At 44.4% G+C, this 18911-nt stretch overlaps 1 protein-coding gene across 3 annotated transcripts in view; it reads left to right on the top strand.

Moving 5' to 3' along the window:
• The window catches only part of LOC143344808 (ras-related protein Rab-37), a 122649-nt gene that overhangs the window by 32275 nt on the left and 71463 nt on the right, over positions 1 to 18911 (top strand). For all 3 annotated transcript variants that reach the window (XM_076771250.1, XM_076771251.1, XM_076771252.1), the window contains exons 2-3: positions 3668 to 3784; positions 8871 to 9137. In XM_076771250.1, the coding sequence (XP_076627365.1) occupies positions 3722 to 3784; positions 8871 to 9137 (330 nt within the window). In that variant the 5' untranslated portion in view covers positions 3668 to 3721. The remainder of the gene's footprint in view (positions 1 to 3667; positions 3785 to 8870; positions 9138 to 18911) is intronic.

The raw sequence follows: 18911 nt of genomic DNA, 5'->3' as shown, positions 1-18911 counted from the left end.
AGACCTTGGTGTTTGCAACGAGTAAAATTAAACAAAAGCTATTGCATCGTCAGGGCTGAGAGGCTCCGATCAAACGGGAGCAATCGAAAAAATAAAAATATGTGTTTTATCAATTTTCGATTCGTTGGTCGAAAAGTCGTTCGTTCCGGGTCTATTCCTCCCGTTTTCTCACGATTCCGTCGAGTTTAGAGTAGGGAGATCCGGCAGCTAGCGCGAGAGAAAGAGCGTCGCGACGGAGGGAGATCGAGGGAAGAGATAAGCGACGCGCCTGCTTTCCAATTCGCAACGGATGATCGCGCGGCAGAAGTGCGTGAGAGGTAACGTGGGCGGGTGGAACTTATTGCGGTGGGTGGGCCACGCAGGGAGCGTGCAACAGAGACCGCCAACGGAACCCGTTTCTCGGGTCCGGCGTTGTGCAGCGATGTGAGAAACCCAACGAAAGACGGAGACGGACGTCTGGCGACCGAGCGAAGACGAGGACGGAGGAACGGAAAAAAGGAAAGAAGGAGGTATTCCTCGACGATGGGCGAGACGAGGACGAGGATATATGGCGCTATCGGACGCCGGAGTTAAGTCGAGCGAGAGAGCGCTATTATAGCACAAAAAAACGTGCGTGACGCGAGCTTGTGACGGCGCGACGGGGATAGAAACAAGGGGGAAGAGTCGTTCCATGACGTTGGAAGAGGATAGAACGATGTGGGAGCGGAGAAGGACGGACAAGGACGAAGAGTGGAAAGAAGGAGCGACATACGATACTCCGAGGGAACCGGCGAGAGTAGAAAAAGAACTGTGCTGCACGCAAGCCTGTCGGAGGAGGAGCGACGAAGAGAAACTACGAGCACTTGAATGAGAGACCAAGCGACTGGGGGAGGGAGAAGCCGATAGCGTACGAAAGACAGAGACGGATTGACGAGAATCCAACGAGCGGAACGAGGAGAGTGGACTTGGTAGACACTACCGGGAGCTTGTTCGACGAGGACGGAACGCGTGACGGAACCGGGCTGTTCGACGAAGACAGGAACATTGGAACGCGAGGAACATCGGAACACGGCGAATAGAGCTTACACAACGAGGATAGAGACACTATGGTAACGATGGAGAGCGAGACAGATTAGCTTCAAGCGCGTAAAGGACGGAGTGTATTCGGTTGGGAGTTCGAGGGAAGGAGACTTGGGTTCTCTGTCGTTGGTTCATATTGGAACAGGGGCGAAAGAGGATACCGAGACGGAGTATGCGTGGCTACTTGCGAACCGCCAGAATTGGACGACGCAGGAATATGGCAAAATTAGTTCCTAAAGAGAATTTCGGATGGTACGCGTATTGGGCAAATAGCATACAGGATTATCGAGTAAACTTGTTTGGGAGATGTTCAACTCGCTATTAGCGACGGGGATGCCGAGGATTTATGATTATTAACCCTTTTGACTACTACAACTCGGTCGATCAGTTGACTGTGTGCGTTGCTCAAGGCGTGAAAAAGTTTTCCGCGTTAAAATTGACCGTAGTTAAAGAATTAATTGCACTGTATCCTAAGAATTTTTTAAATTGTTTTTCTTGATACCACAAGATATTTTCGAATCAATACCCACTTATAGCTCGTCTATACAAAATTGTAATACAGAAATTCTTATTAGACATATTGAATTCTCGTCCATTGTCGCTGGAGAACGTTCCGTAACATACGCGAGCTTTACGCGGAAACGTTGCTCGGAATCGACGATCTCGTTCGGAGCAACTCCACCGCAAGGAAACAGAAATCGCGATAGGAGCACCGGGAACGGTAACACAACCATCGTTGCCCATCTAGAACGAAGATCCAGGTACGATCGCGGAAGAGAAACCGCAGCGCGAGATTCCAAATCACGGGGACGAAAGGTGGAAACGGATCGTGGCATCGCGAGAGCAACAAGCGCATTATGATAGTAGGGTAATCAGTATCGCGGTAAAATAACTCCAAGGGGAGCTGAACGTGTAACGCGTACATGCTTCCGTTCTCGTGGATCGAAATCACGCGAGTGGGAGAGCAAACTTTCCTTTTATATCTCCCGATGGGACGAAAATAGAAACGTAGCCCCGTAATAGAAATTGTACCACTCTACGCGTGCGATCTAATTATATTATTTATCATAAAATCCACGAACTCAAACGTTGCGTATATATCTCGATTTTAACGTTACAAAGAAAGTATATTGTTCGTTCGATTGCTAATTTGAAAGTTTAAGGATATCTGCGAATGATGGATGCAAAGACTGGTAGTTGTTACAAGTTCTCGACAAGTCGTAGATCTTTTAACTATCACTTGCAGGCAAGTACATCAAGCGCAAATCATAGTATATCCGTCGATTGTATGCAAACTTAAGTATGTATATCTATCGGGTGTATTTATCTTCTGGTAGCAATGTTGTCGACAGGTTACACCTTTCACGATGTCGTAGAGATCGCGACAAAGACAATGGTTGTCTACGATTCACGGGTGCATGCGATAATTGTCCTCTTTGCTACCGTAAATCCCGGTCGAACGTGCCCGCCATCGTAACGAATACGTTCTCAAATAGAAAAACAGGCGGTCCGGGTAATTTATATAAATGGAATTAGATCCGCTCGCGGTAATTGCGCAAGCGTGTCGTAATTATGAAAATTAACCCTATAATTTTTGCGCATAAAATGCAGAAGGCGTGGATACGCAAATTGCCACGGTATAATGGCGACCCAAACACCGACCGCCCAAAGAAACCGGAACAATTTCGTCGGCTTAAATGGAACTTCGTTAAACCTCGCGTCCACTAGCATTCTAATTAACGATTCTTCGCGCTGTCGTTTGTTTCCGTGTAACTGTGTAACGATTCCTCAGGGTTTAGAAACTCGTAAATCTTCTTTTCATACGCTGGATCGCGACGTAATTCGACGCAACGCGTCCGATCAGACCCTATTCCAAATAAAAATTAATATATCAAAGCGGTGAATATTCAAAACGACGAGTATCACGGAGACAGAAAAATTCTTTTCTTTTTTCGCACTTTCTCGTGCCACGCTCGCGTAAACAGATCGGATTTGTCCCCGTGCGCGACAATTTTTGACACCGGTGCTGGACTTTCGCATAAATTAAATGCAACGCTAACCGGATTGAAAAACGTCGTTCCGCGATCCCGGACGGACGTCGCGAGTTTCCCCCGTGGAAAAAAGTTCGTTAGCGCGTGAAACAAAAGTTCGCTCAGGCGCAGAAACGAGTTGTGCAAACATCGTTAAAAATTTCGCCTCTACTTGGAAAAATCGTTGGAAGCGCGACGCGCCTCGGTTGTTCCCGACAAGAATAAATCATCGTCGATCCTTCGAGAATGTAATATTTTATATAGAAACATCGTCGTTATCGAAAAATTTAAATAACGAAATTAAACACCGTTTCTCATTAACGAAACGCGAGATTTTCTCATTAAAAAGGCGAACAATCCAATTTCGCATTAATCCTGTTAAAAACACGTTTGTTCTTATTGTCAGGAAAAAGAACACGGTATTGGAATATGTTGTTCTTTTGTCAAAATATCCGCGGCCAGTGTCAGCGTGGAACGCGTGTCGTTCGTTGAACCGTATGCAAATTCCCCCGAATCAAATTACAAGCTCACAAGCTTGCTCCTCGTTTACGGACTAACGGTGTTTTCTGTGTTAACAGGGAGATCTGATGTGACGCCGCTGAACAGGGTGGTGGGCTGTATAAAAGGGCGAAATGAGGGGTGGCAGTGGTGATGTCCCAGTCATGGTCACCGTTCCCGCCTCCACGTCTCTCAACGTAAGTATCCTCTCTAAAAGGTTCATATTTTCTCTGCTGAAACACTCCACGGAAAGCAGATTTTCCCATACACGCGTCACACAGTAATTAAATCTTCAACCCTTTGACTTCCGATGAGACAACACACGCGACATGAAATTTTCATTACAATACTATTGGCATTTTTTTCAACGTCTCGTGTTTCGAACATTTTAATACAGTAAACGTCCGATTGTTTGAATATTCCTTGAATTTTAATTTAGTATTAAGTTCATCGTCTTCATTCGCAATTTCCAGTAGTTAAAATAACTCGGAGGCGAAATGTGTCAGAAACCGAGGATCGCGTATGCTTTATCGAAATAAAATTACTCGAGAATACGAAACGAGACGGGGGGAGGAAAAAAAGATTGTTGGAAATAGCCGTTTTCGGAGAGATTTTAATTACCAACGAGAGTTAAAGAGCTTGTTTCGCGTTTTCGAGCGCTTCAACTCGGAAGAAACGAGTAGTTTATTGCGGGAGATTAAATCAAAACATTAATCGTGAAGTATCAATTATTTATAGAGCATCAAAGTATTTCGCCCGAATCTATAGATTTCGAAACCTGATACTTTGACTTTGATTCGTAGAGAAAGAGGTCATAAATTTTAGTAACTCCAGAAATAATTCCGCGCGAACCGCGGCGTTGAAGTCGATAAATGCTCTTATTAACAGTCGCATAACTTTCTAACGGGAGTAATGCAACCTCGTGACACTGACAAAATGCAATTTCCACGATAATCTGGAAGCTTTGCGTTCTCCTTATAAAAAAAAAACACCGCCCGAGAATTTCCCCAAGTATTCAACAAGAATTTTAAAACTAAACTTTCGCAAAATTCCATGGAAGAAGATATTGCCTGTCAAACTCCGGGACCTAACTATTTCATTTAAAAAATACTGTGTCACGTTCCAGTACATCGTCAACTTTTTATTACGTGGTACAAAGACGCTCGAGTCTCGCCAGTTAAATCTGTGTTTGCTAAAAGAATAATTTGAATGAAAAACCTTGAAAACGTGAAACTACTTAACTAAAAGCGCGATGCAAAGTCGATAACTCTTTACGTATCCGATGATCGGTCGATTAATGGTCGAAAGCGGTTTATGATCCATGTAATACGCGTTCGTTACGGGAGAGATTGATTTTTACAATCAAAGTTAGGGTACTTTTAGGTGCTCTTTTCGCTCCAGCGCGTTCGCGGCTATCAGATCGTCGACGATGGCGATCTCCTCGGCAAATCTCGCGGGTATTTTTCAAAGTGTCGCGGCGTTTCGAGGGGAGGGATGATTTCGCAAGCCAATTACGGGAGGCAAGTTTATCGCCGTGAGCCGCGGAACCGGGCCGTCGTTGAGCAACGCGGCGGAGAACCGGTGCTGCAAGTATTCCGCGAGTCGACAGTCGCACGCACGCAGGGACTTTACCATCGATCGTCTCGATCGGACTCTATCGATCCTGATGGAGGATCCTCTCCCGCGTCGACTCGCGCGGACGTTACTGCCACCAGAGTCGTCCATTACTCGAATAATTTCCAATAAATCTTCGCTGAAATCTTTATCTGGGCAAAGACGTTTCGTCCAGATAAATTATCCTGTTATTTACAGTCTTTCCATTTTATTTTATATTCGTAGAAACATCACGTTTACGAATTTGTATACTGTTTCGTTTAAACTTGTTCGTACGTGGAACGTTCACGATATTAGACTTAGAAAGTCGGGATAAAGAACTTGCAACGAGGCAGAGTCGTAATTGTACGATGAGGGGTTGATGGAGGGCGTTGAAAAATATATGGAAAAGTAGGGAAATTTGTGGGCAAAGATAGCGAGAGAAAAATGAGCGAACGGAAGTTGCAAGGCGTGTGAATTCGCATTGGTTTGCCCTCCATTTCTCTTCGTCCTGCAGACCGCCCCGTGTCAGCTGGCGTCGAAACCAGGGGTAGTCCCACCCCTATCCACTACAAACGACACTCGTGCCCCATGAATTTATCAGACTGATCCCGATAGAGGCCGAAGTACCAATTAGGTGCGTCGTGTAAAGCGACGAATTAGCATTCTCGGGGGAAAACTGAACCGGGATCACAGCGCGTGAAGTGCTCGTGGGGGAGGGGGGGGGGCGGAAATGCTGCTTTAATTAAATTATTGCAGCGGAGGCGAGCTTCCGGCGTGATTGATCGCGTTCTGACGACGCTTCCGCCGAAACGATTAATTATTTTTGATAATTGTTTCCCCCTTTGTTCTCGAATTATCGTCACTATGGGTATACGTAGTGGAAGAAAATTCTTTGCTTTGCATATTTTCGAAATACTATAAAATTAAATTTTAGGGATCGAAAAGTTCTTATTATTTTTTTCCTCCCGTCAATCGTATTTAATTGAAATTATGCTTGAAGTTATTTCATTCGTTGGAACAAAAGAAGACCCGTTTAATTAAAATGCTATCAAAGTTTCGAATCCAAGATCGTTTCTCTCCGTAATGCATCGTATTTGTAGAATTCGACGGTATTAGACTCGCATAGGGAAGCTTTGGATCAAATTAATTTTAAGACAAAGCGAGAAGCACTTGCTGCGTTTCGTTCGTTAAAACAAACCTAGGACGAATTAAAATTTCAACAAACCACGGATTCCCAGACACGACGGAAATATCCAAGAGAGCCACGGCGCACAGAGTACGACGAATTCAATAGAAACCGTATCGGGTATCCGGGGGAGGTTTCATTTTCGACCGCGTCGCGGAAATTGAATTTTCCGGTACACTTCCACGACGACCGAGGTGTTTTGTCGAGTTTCGTTCAACGAAAATCGTATTTCGCGGCGAGCTTTCGCGAATTCGGTCTTTCGATCGTATCGTCCGAACCCGTCCACCAAATTTGTCCTTATTCTCGGTTCATATTTTTCGAAAACCACTACCTTCAGCGCGAAGAAATTTTTACAAGGAAGCTACGAAAAGATGGCTAGAATCGAATCTGATTTTAGCTTTTCGAAAGGCGTTCCATCGAGAATTTGGTAAAAATAGCTTGCGATCGAACGAACAAATTTATTTCAATTTGCTAGATGTCCATTGTGTTTTACGTTCAAACTGTCGACATCTATTAAATGTTAATAAACGAGTTATTTATGGAGAACATTCGCGGATTATTAATAACGAGAGGCTTTAAATTCCTTAGTATCCCTGCCTGTTAAATTGGCGACAGTAATTAATTTCTATTCGTAATCTCAAGTTTAATGGAGGATATAATTTTTAAACGGAGGTACTTTTAAATTATTTTCCTCTTTTAATTAGCGGTGATGTTAATTAAATGTCTTCTCTCTGTTCTTCGCGCACGTGTCACTGTGGAATAAAAGAAAATCGTTTTCTTGCGACAAGAAGGAATAAGATCAGTTTACTGTGAACAAACGAAAGCCGTGTAATCGCCTGTAAATGATAATAAAATATATTTTCATTAACTTAGTTATATCTCGGCTGCATTTTCTTCGGTTATTTATTCGTTCGCGGAAGGAGCCATTAATGGACGTTTAACGTAAGGAAAAATGAGGTAGCTGAGTGCGGTATAGAATAATGTCAGCGTAATAGTGAATAATGATGGCGAATCTTTACGAAGACTGATATTCAAATAATGCGCGTTTAAGTACCTTAGCTAGCCAGATGAATAAGTCAATTTTATTATGGCATAAATTACCCTCGCTAAGAACACGATTTTCATTGATTAAAAAAATTCAGTACGCCAGGTTAAATTTAATGGTAACTTAATGTACCGAAATTCAATGGCAGTGTTACGAGAACTAAATCGTCAAATAAGCCTCACCCACTAGGTTAATTAAAGCTGACACTAAATTGTAACAATAGAATAGAATAAAACATAGTGTCAAGAATTGAATCTTCAAACAAGACATATCTGCCAGTAATTATGAGAGTAGCTAAAGTCAGTGATTTCTAATATTGAATATAAAACCAAATCCCTCATAAAATTCGGAATACGTACGATGTTACCATTTACGGCGGAGCTCCAAATGTTTGCTGGGAATCGATACGTTTGCCTAGAAGAAGACGAGAGTCATGCATGATTTATGAGAGCATTGTTGGCTCGGAGTGGTGCCGAAGAAATCCGATGTAATCTCTTCGCGCCGAGGAAGCTTTCCATGTCGCGTATGAATGTTTCAAAACGATGTCTGTTTCTCTCCTACGTTCTTGACGGAGACAGTTTAGATCTACATCCATTCAGGCGCTAATAGAAAGTCGACCAGAAGGAGCCAGAAGAATTAAAATGATTCTCCAAATCAGTAAACGATATTTCTCGACGTTAAATCCACCCTCCGATCCAGGACGAGTTTCTATAAAAATGTTTGTAATGCCCGTAAATGTAACGTTGGGGATCGCTTCTCCAAATCATCTTCGATATTAAAATTGACGTGATCGCGTGCCACTAATCATCACTCAGCCAAAAGTAAGCTGTACCCCGGATTGGTCGATAGGTTCGCGGTCCCCTAAGATCCTTCGTTGACCAGGTGGAGTCCAGGAGAAACCGATCCCCTCGGTTATTACAGCCGATGATCATTCACCGTTTCGCGGGGAATTAGTGGCGCGTCGAAGTCGAAGTCATTGCCGTCAGAAGGCCTTACTAATTGGCTTTAAGTGCTACAAGGCCACGGCGTTACGACACGACGCGCCGTACCGATGGAGATGTCGGCCGATCGAAGGACAGTTATTTCAACGTTTGCGGCCGGACGAGCGTGCTTCTGCGAACTGGTTTTCTCGGTAGCTTTGATAATGCGACAGCCGGGCCTCGTTTTGCAGAGAATTATCGCGGCCTGGTATACACCTCGAGCATTTCTTCACCGTGCACGATCCCCCCACGGGCCGCGTCCTTCGGATTATAATAAAATATTAACCGGACTCACGGAGCTCCAACGTTCTCGGGGAGTCCTCCGATCGAGAAGCAATTCTTTCCATCTTATCTCCTGGACGAAACCCTATTCGTTAGAGGATCGATTCGTTCTTCAAAATTCCACACAATTAAAATTCTGATACTGCAGGGTACAGAATTTTTAATACGTCTAACAGTTCGATTCTCATCCCCAGACCATGACTGCCGAGGACAACATGAGCGACGACGTGTTCGAGGTGGACGAGGACGTGGCGTCCCCCAACGTGTCCACTGGTCTGACGCCCGGGACCACGGATCAGCCATTGACCACAACCCCGTCCCCGACCGGATATCGGGATTACAAACCGCCGGCGGAAGTGTTCGCCGAAAATTACGGGTATACGTCGACGACCAGGGACTACGACAACGTAGCCAGCGGCCCAAAGAGGACCAAGGAGATAGACACAGGCAGCGCGCGGAAGGTGAGTCGTTTTCTAGCAAAGGCACGACGACGGAATTGCAAATTCGAAGGTGGAATTCGGTTCCGTCGAAGGAAACGCGATTCTTCCGCGATACGGCGCGGCGACGTCGCGAAAATACATTCGCGGAAAGTGGATTTCCGCGACCTTGGCCGGGAGACATCGCAAGGAATCCTAATCTTAAAACCATTCGTTGGAGGATCCTTTGGATCGAAATTTAAGTCCTTTGGAACTGGAGGTCGTCAATGTTCTAGGACAGCTTATCGATAATGCAAATCTATCTATATTTACCCTACTCGTTAACCCTTAACTTAAATTAATCCTCCGTTAGTTCATTATTCTCTAGATGCTTTAAGGGAAAGTTGATTTCCATCTACCAATTTGGTAAAAATCCACTTAAGGGTTAAAACCGAATTCTGATGGTTGCGCGAATATAATATTAAAAGCAGACTTCCTAGCGCGAAAAGGCCACTCGTGACGCCTTTCGTTAGCTCCTGTTCGTCGTTTTGAATTTATTTCGCGCAATCACGCTACGGTCATTCGTAGCTGAGTCGATTCTTTCTCGAATGGATCCTCGACTGTCTCATCCGCGGGAAGGAATCGCGAAACATTCCGAGTATTCCCGGCATGTAGCTGCCCGCGGAAAGTATTCCCTGCAAGAACGTCGTTTGATATTCATTACCGGCTCATTTGCATGACGAATGGGACACAGTGTTCCTCGGATGTAGGACCAACAAGGTCGGTCATGCCTTCCCCGCCAAGGTCAGGCTGTCCTCCCCGTGGCAAGCCAGCGGAATAATGATCGGGAATGTCGAGGTCCATACTATACCCGTGGTACGGCCCCCAAGACGATTCCTACGTCCTTCCTTCGACTTCTTCCTTTTCTTCTTGGGGGCCCCTGGGTTTCCCTCTCCCTCTTCCACGTCGATTCATCTCGTTCCTCTCCGTCGAACGGTCCCTCCCCCCTCCTCCCTCGTGGCATCTCTTCCTTTTTCTTCTGCGTCTTCTTACCGATCCTCTCTTCTTCGACTCTCGTTCCATCCACCGACCGTTTCTTCCTTTTGCTCTTGCACACCCTTCCCTCTCGACGCGGGTTTATATTCTCCCGTGCTTCCTTCCCTTTATGGCTTTTCTCTTATAATCTTTTCCCTTATTACCCTCTATATTCCCGCGCGTATTTTCTATTATTCACCGTCGCCACAAGAATTCCCCCTTCTCGTCTACTCTTTAACTCTATCCACGGAACGCTCAAGCCTAGAAATGCATTTTATTATTTTTTTTTAATACCGTTATCGATAGATGGAAAAGTAGTAGAAGTATACACAAGGTGGAAAGTAGAAAATTTAATAAATTTAGAGCTTGATAAATAGTTTTCACCCTTCGTTACAGATATAGTCGAGTTTAGAAAGGGTTGGGAAGCACTGCTCGGTTGTTTATTGCTCTCTTTTCCACCGACCTCGGTTCATCTCCGTCAGATTTCGCTTCTCGTATCACCGTATCTCTCCCTCCCCCTTTAAGTTACGCCAACAGTATGGATAGTCGAGACTTTACGATCCACCGGAAGCGATTTTCCGATTTGCCTTTCGAACCGCGCCGCGTCCGCAGTTTTATGATCGAAGCTAAGCGGTTACTGCCTCCTCGGAGGATCTCGTCTTAACGCGATATCGTCCCGCGGTCGGATTGTTCTTGGAGGATCGTTAGTCAGGGTTCATTCGACGCTGATTCTTGCACGCTTTCGAACTGGTTTCACGTTTCGAACGAAACCCGCGTTTATCGGCTCGATCGGCGGCCGCTCTCGATCCTCGTATCGATAAAGATTCAATCTGGAGCTACGGGAACGGCGGAGCGTTTCCGCGGCGATTGAATTTTCGAATTCTTATGGATTTCGTTTTATAATCGAGACCGTATCACGTATTTACGAGACACGGTACGCTCGCAAATAATTTCCAGCGTGGTACCGGCGAGCTTCCATAATTTATCCACTAACCAGGCTTTCTCAGAACACCTAGGTAAATAATTCAAAAGGTGAATTTGAATTTAAGAGGTGCCGAATATAGTAGGTTCGAAAAATTGCCATTTACTCGGTCGATTGTGACGAGACAACAGAATTTATATAAATATACGCATTAAGAGCTTATTTCTTTTTCGCGTGAAACTTGAATTCGTCCAACGAGGGGGCGTGTCCAAGGCGGGATCCGCTAGGAATGCCTTGATGTCGAGTCCTCTAGCGCCATAATTTTTCTCGTTGTCCTAAGCATCGATAAATTTTAGCTCGTCAAACGAACCACCAGAAATTAAATCAATGCAGATAACTCGAGGCACGCGATGGGTATCTTTCTTTCTTATTTGTTAAACAAAGAAAATAATTCAGTACCGAGGATATTAAGCGCGCGGTAGTTTGCTTCCACGCGCCTCCCTTCTTGCCGAAAGATTTGCAAGAGTCTGGCCGGTCGCAGCACCGAGGTCTTCAATTATCCCTTATAGGAGTGAGTACTCGCTCGAAGAAAATGCGAGGCAAGAACCGGCTCGGGACCGTAGACCCCCTACCGGTTTTACTTCGCCCTCCCGATCAGTGGAGCAGTCCAGTCCTTCCCTCGAATCAGCTTAAGGATCCCCTCGTTAATTGCCGTGACATTCGAAGAATGCTTTCGCAGATCATATGGCCCCGACAAGGATCTATATCGATAACATTCCTCTATCCGAACCCATTGCCCTGTTACTCCTTTATCTAATCTCTATTTACATAAATAACTCTTCCACCGACAAGGCTGATATTCTTCGACTAGAATTTAGCCATTTGAAAACATTAACTCTTATTTAGACGAGGTATGCATCGACAACTCTCCGTTTTTAATTAATTTTCTATGGTTAGGTGGTCAATTTTATATTGTTAGATTCTCAAGTATAAATCGAAGGTACGGTGATCCTGATAGACAAAATATACGTAAGGTTGATTCGGAATAATTCTAAGGACACTCGATGACTAAAGATAAGAGCAGATCGCCCACGCGTCGGCGTAAAGTGGACTTTCCTTTTCGATTAATGGGTTAAGTACTCGTTAGAAGGGATCAAGTAAAGTTTTTTCAGAATGGGTTAAGCACACTTCAGAATGAGTCAAGTTTTTCTGATTCCATCTCGCATTTCTGCTCACCGAGTTAGTCTTTTTTGTCCAACAGACAGGTCTCCTACGTACTTCTAAAACAGTCTCGCTCGCCCTTTTGCTCCGCTCGTAGTCTTTTCAGACATTTTGCTTCCCTTTGTCGTCGCTTCGCGGGCATCGTTGTTAAATAAAAAAATAGAGAAAACCTTCGGGTCCGCGTGCAAAAAGCTACGTCTTTTTTAGTTTGTGTGGATTTTCCACGCCCATAGTACTCAAAGGGTCGAGCGGCCTTGTAAACTTAAACGAAACACGTGACCGTGATCGATGAATCGAACGAGCCCAGTGCATTATCAAATTGGATGGAAAACAATTCGAAAATAAAATTCTCGCGATCCGTTTTTCGTTGCATCGGGATACCCTGTGTTGCAGAATTATTATACAAACATTCAGGGTTGCCACAAAAACAGGGTTTAATATTCACATTCCTATTGATAATTTCTACAGTTGGAATCCTCTTGAACTTGAAATTTTTATTGATCTTCGCCCTCCCCCGTCGAGCTTTTCTAGATCCACCGCTGTTACGGAAGTACCAACTGTTTATCGATTTTGGTTGAGAATGATCCAACATTTGGGAAGGTTATGGGAATAAGGTTTTCCAAATTGTGGTAAGGAACGTTTGTTCTCGTCGAGGGGATCGATGTTTCTGCATTCCTCGAGATCCCTCGAGCAGGGGACCGGCTATTCGTGTTCTAAATACGCTCGCTGGCTGGTTCGATCCCGATAGATCATCCTCGCCGATCGTGTTACGAGGGAATATATTATTCCGAGTGCTCGCGGTACGCTAGGTCCGATCAATGGGCTGGCTCGCGGGACTCGAACGGCGCCACGGAATCCGCTGTTGTAGCCGTGGAACCGAGGCTACGTAGGCGGATTAAAGGGCACAATTGGCTGAGCCACAATGCGTAAGCCGGATGGTGCCGGCATCGGGATATGATTAAGCTGTTCCTCGATGCACGTTGCCCACTGACGTCCAACGGAAATCATCTTGGGCGAAACGTTCCGCCACGGAGTTCAAAATACCCGCCATTTATCATCACGATTCGCAAGAAAATTACTAGATCGTACAGAAGTCGATGAAATCGAATTTTAACGGGAAAAATATTGAAAAATAACGATAATTTCGAATTGTACTAAACCACAGATATTTAAACCCCTCTTTAGGGTCTTTAAATTATATACGATATTATCTCTCAAACTTTGCAACATTCGCCAGTAAAGTTTACATTCCATCAAGGTACAAATTACTACCTTGCAACACATACTGCAATTTCTCGCGCGGAAATCAGAATTTTGATTGAAAAATCTGCTCTTAGCATCTCAAAAAAACGGGAACCGGTCTCGATGTAGTAATCAGGTAAATGACACGTTAAAATCACCGCGTAATAATAAAATTATACCCGGCTACCGGTCTTATTCGCCAACCAAGGAAAGGTGGGACGAAACTACGAGTCGTTCGAAACGTAAGCGTCGATGGAAAATAGTTTACCTTTTTTCTTAGATGGGAATTTTGCTCCGTGTATCGAGCGGATTTTTCCCGCGCGAAGCTTGTAACTCGGCTAGAAACCGCGCTGACCTTAGGCGGCTGTGCATTTGGCGGGCTCGCGCAGTCGCATACAAATTGAGTTAGCGGCCTCGTGGTAATGGAGGAAGGCGAGAAACGCGGCCGAACGAGTCAACGAAAGCCTCTTCGCGAGAGGTGAGCATCGGATTTGCGAGCACACGCCTCGTAAAATTGTTCGTTGCCCATTTAACAACTTCCTTTGCCGCGATCCAACAGTTTCTTGGGCCACGGAGCTATCAAATTTCATAATTTTCTAATAAACCACCTCTGAAAGGATGGTACAACCGGAAATGGAAAAGAAGAATCGAAAATATCAAGTAAAAGCTTTCTAATATTCGCTAAACACAAATATATTTAAGTATTTAGCCACCGTTGTTTGTGTCTATAATTTTTTCAGTGGTTTAGAGTCAATCAACTCGAGTTTTCATTAAGTAACTTACTTTTCGTTCGTACCGCGGTCTCAGAATCACCCTGTATAAGGTCGAATGACGAAGTAGCATTCAAACGCGAATGGCAATAATGGTCCTAAAAATGGCAACGTCCCTGTCCACGCAGTCCTTTTTGCAACAGCATTTCACCTGGCGTTGCTCGATCGAAAGGTTGACTCTCCTTTTATCGTGAATCCGTACGGCTGACTGGTCGACTGCTCGAATGGAGGATTCAAGCCGCGTTTTTCGCGTGCGCGACCGATTGGTATTCCAGGCGGCGGCTCCCCGAACTGGGAATTGTAAATTGATAAACGCTCGACTGCGTTCGCCGATAAAGAAGACGAAGAAGAAAACTGCTGCGTCGTGCCTATCCGTCATAAGATGCACGCTGGTGTTTTTCCTCGCAAAATTTCTCCGCCATCCATCCGTCATTTTCAGAAACGCGCGTTTTCGAATTATTCAGCGAATTTCGAAACGATCGCGATCGCGGGGGATGCCGATGGTAGCCTTCAAACGAGGATAAAATTATTTGAAAAAGAAATTGGACGAAAACTTTAATGGAATAAAGAAATTTTTACTCGATGCATTCGCTAGGAGGATCTCGAAGTGGCGCGTTCTCGATCGAGATGGACTTTGTCCGCGTCTATTGTCCCCGCCTATTCGGTTCGATTTTTGCCAGCCAGGAGCGAATTAATTAAATTTCGTTCGCGAATCAAGCGGTCCATCCAAAGCCATCGGATCCATAATACATAAAGAGCGCCAGTGAATTTGCAATTCCGAATGAACAGAATCCGAAGTTAGTTTGCCCTGGTAATGGCCGAAGAAACGCGACGGTCGGGTAATAATTTCATTCGACTATCGCGGGGGGCAAAAAGGCGGTCGAGGGGTTCCTTCTTATTGTTGGCTCGTAATTGAGTTTTTGAGTAATGTATTCCAGGGACGTTCGATTTACCAGGAGTCTCCCTCCACGGGCGCTCCGTACCTAGATTCTCGATACGGGAACGGAAGATGCGCTACGATTTTATACTGGTTCTCGTTTTAGGCCATCCACGGCTTTAAAACTTTGTCGCGGAGTTAACAAAGTCCATACTTGTCCATTTTTGCTGAATTCGAAATACTTGGCGTTCATCGAACGAGGCACTGGGACGTCCCTTTAGACATTTTGTAAAGCGAGCTACTCTTCGAGTCTAACAGGACTTTTAATAATGAAATAAAATACATTTTGTGAAATATAGATTTAATTTTATTAGACTTTGATTTGGGGCTAACAGATCACTAGAGTTTTATATAAGATACACTGGTTATCGATCAAGCGTATAACTATATTTGTGCAAAGAATGATGTAAAACGATTTTACAATATCAGAGGGGAACGTGAACAATTATTAAACGAAATATGGAGAAGGATGGTCGGGTCGTCGGCGCGATGTCCAAGTTGAAGCGAGGAAAGACGACCGTATTGACCATCGAAACTGGGTGTCCTCGACAGTACACAAATTTCAGCAATTAATTTGGTTCGCGTGTCAATTTCCCCGGTAACTTCGTTCCTCGTTATTGCCATTTCCAGACCACCGGGCGAACTTTGCTCCCCCGGAACGTCTAAATTGGCTCATTTCGTGCCTCCAAATTCGAAAATGCTGCGCCCGGGAATCGAGGCACGCGTCACCGCGGAGCGATCGCTCGTAATTAGAGCCAATTAACCGGCTATATTTAGCTTAGCGCGACCATTTTTGCAGAATCTCGTTATCCTCGTTCGCGTTTATCGGTCGGTGGTCTCCGGTATCGTTCCGAGTGCTCCTCTCCCTCTGCTTCGCTCGTTCCAAAGCGATTAGCATACGAATGCGCACGACCTTGCCGCGCCATTGGACGCCGCCAGCAAGAAAAGCCGTATTGCACGCGCGTGCATCGGCGCATCTAAGCGTCGTTGCACATGGAAATGCACCCAGCCAGAAGCACCAAACCCAACCAACGAATTCACCGTGCTCTTCGACTATTATAAAATACGCCGTCGTTCCTCTTCATCGTTTCATTTCATTTTTTTTCTAAACAGTTTCTAAAAATGTTTACCCGTTCGCTGTAAAACAGATAATCTGTGCACTCGCCAAAATATTTAACTTAATAGAAATTGAATCTGCGTAACTTAGCTCGAAGATAAACTCCGAGGTTATTAATTTGTTTTTCTTTTAATGAAAGGGGTGTGTAACGATGCTCGAACGAAGCAAACGTGTCTATGACTGTTCTTTGTCAGAGTGTCGGGTGTTCCGCAAAAGTATCTACATCCTGTACATTGAGAGTCACTGAACAAGCACGACAACCTCTCGCAGACGCTTCCCTCTTCTTGTTGCACATGTTCCGAATTCGATGCATACGTAGGTAAGCCGTGTATCCTCGCGAAGGCGCGTGTAACGCGATATTTCGTGCGTTTTCGAACGCGCGTGCACGCACATGGCGCGTCGGTCCGCGCACAATGCAAATTATAATGCAGCCCGTATAAGTGCACGTCCGGCATTGTCACGTCGAACGTCGTGCGCGTTCCTTTGCACGGCCTCGGTCGGCCGTAAATTTTACGACTTTCGACTTCTCGTCCTAACGTCGATGCACCAACTTTCGAGGTGCACACTCGCGCCTCGTGTTCTTCGTTTTCCGGTTCCTACTTCCACCGTCTACTTCCTCCATTTTGAATTCTCCTCTCCATTATGAAATTGAAATTATCATTACTTGTTTCACAAAGATCTTAAATCGGTCCTCCATTTGGAATACTTATTATTACAATATCGAGGCTAGGATCTCCTTAGATTCTTATTAATTTTAAATGCTCTTTTATGTTGTGCGAGGTTACGATGTGGTTCATGATTTCTTGAATATGTACTTCCTACCATTATGACGTCGAGGTTATATAACACCAGGAGTTCCTATGATGATTTCACTTTCTAATTCTCGTTACATCTATTTTTTAATTTCCATATTAAATACAGAGAGTGAAAATATTCACTTGTTTCGTAATAAATAATACAGAAATTTTTTAGCTGCAAGAGCACCCCACCCCTACCCAGTGCTATAAATAACCATTTCATGCTCCCCGATTACCCAACTGTATGAAATAGAAAATCATTATTGTCACGCACACGCGATCCTTCGTAATTAAAGATAACTTTCTTGGACGTTTCCGAAATTTTTCAACATTCCTCGCAGTTGGTATTCCACCGATTAACGAAACAGATTAAGTATTAAACGTCTCGTCGTAAGTTTACATAAATTCTTTAAGATTATCTTATCCCCGCGTTCAGGAAACGTCGGACGCGCCGAAGAAGTTTATCGTCGGAACAATTCCTGATTTTTACGAATCTCGTTTGTTGATTTTTACGACTCGTCTTCACGGTACAGCGACTTTATGATCATACTGTTATAGCGTAGACGATCATGTTAAGCTTCTACATCCGTTGCAATACCTACTTAACGACACGAAACGACGATGATAAACAGTGTACACGTGTGTCTTATCAGGCGAATGGAATCCTGAGACGTCGTCCAAAAAGAGAATCTGCACCAAGGATTTAAATTTTTATCGAAACCTCGAGAAACGATGGAAATTTCAGAATATAATGAAATACCTTCAAGGAGGAAATCCCCCTTTTTTAAGGGCAAATATAAGTATTAAAAAATTCTGTCGAACGTGTCAAAGACTAATTTCCTCAGATGCTAATGTTCCTGAATTTCTTTTTCTTTTAATATTCGCCTCTGTGCTATATAATAACTCTACAAGTTCGTGCGGATGTCAACTTTCCACAGCTTATGAATCACTTCAACGACGTAGACAGGGTTGTTAGCCACGCAACTACTGACGCCAGATTACAAGCGACGATCGACGTTTCAAGGCTCAAATTAAAGGCCGATCGAATCCGTGCTGTTCAATTATGCTAAGCACTAGACCTTCGACTAATGGCCTCGACTCGTAGTTGATTGGCACGAGGAACAATTAGCGTCGATTAGCCTCTTTCTCTACGACGATGTTTAGTCGAAAAGTCGCCATTGCTTCTGAATTATGATTGTTGGGACAGCCTGTATTTCGCAAGGAAGGTGTACGACGCGAGGAACGCGTGTGCAAGGGACTTTTATGGGCTCCGATACATTCACGAGCCCCCGATAAAACCGCATAAATAAAAAAAGATTTCGCTTCTTCGACGCGAAATAAATCCAAGCGCATGAGAGTGGTTCCTCGCTTTCACCGCGACTCTAAATCAATCCCCCATTCCCGTGCGTTAATTTGCATGATGCGTGAAAGGAAATGTGTACTTTGGTTTGATTTATCGGCGCGGTTTCGTCGCGAGTTGGTCGTTTATTCCACTGGTCACTCGATGGTTACTTTCGAACAATATACAATACCGATGCTCGTCTTAGCGTTAATGGCGTTTGTCGAACGACAGTTCAAATTAATGGCCACCCCTCTGGAATAATGTATAACATCCTTGAATATCAACACTAGCATCACAGAATCTAGGTACAAAAATCTGTTTAAATGCAATTCTCTGCATTCTTAATATAGAAACTATATAAATCCACATGGGGTGCAATCTAGAAAAGGTTGAATCTAATTAGCAACTAGTTGTTGCCTAATATGCACATTTACGA

Source organism: Colletes latitarsis, chromosome 8 (assembly GCF_051014445.1).
Source record: "Colletes latitarsis isolate SP2378_abdomen chromosome 8, iyColLati1, whole genome shotgun sequence".
In the NCBI taxonomy this organism is placed as follows: Eukaryota; Metazoa; Arthropoda; class Insecta; order Hymenoptera; family Colletidae; genus Colletes; species Colletes latitarsis.
This window is presented reverse-complemented; position numbering and strand designations above follow the sequence as displayed.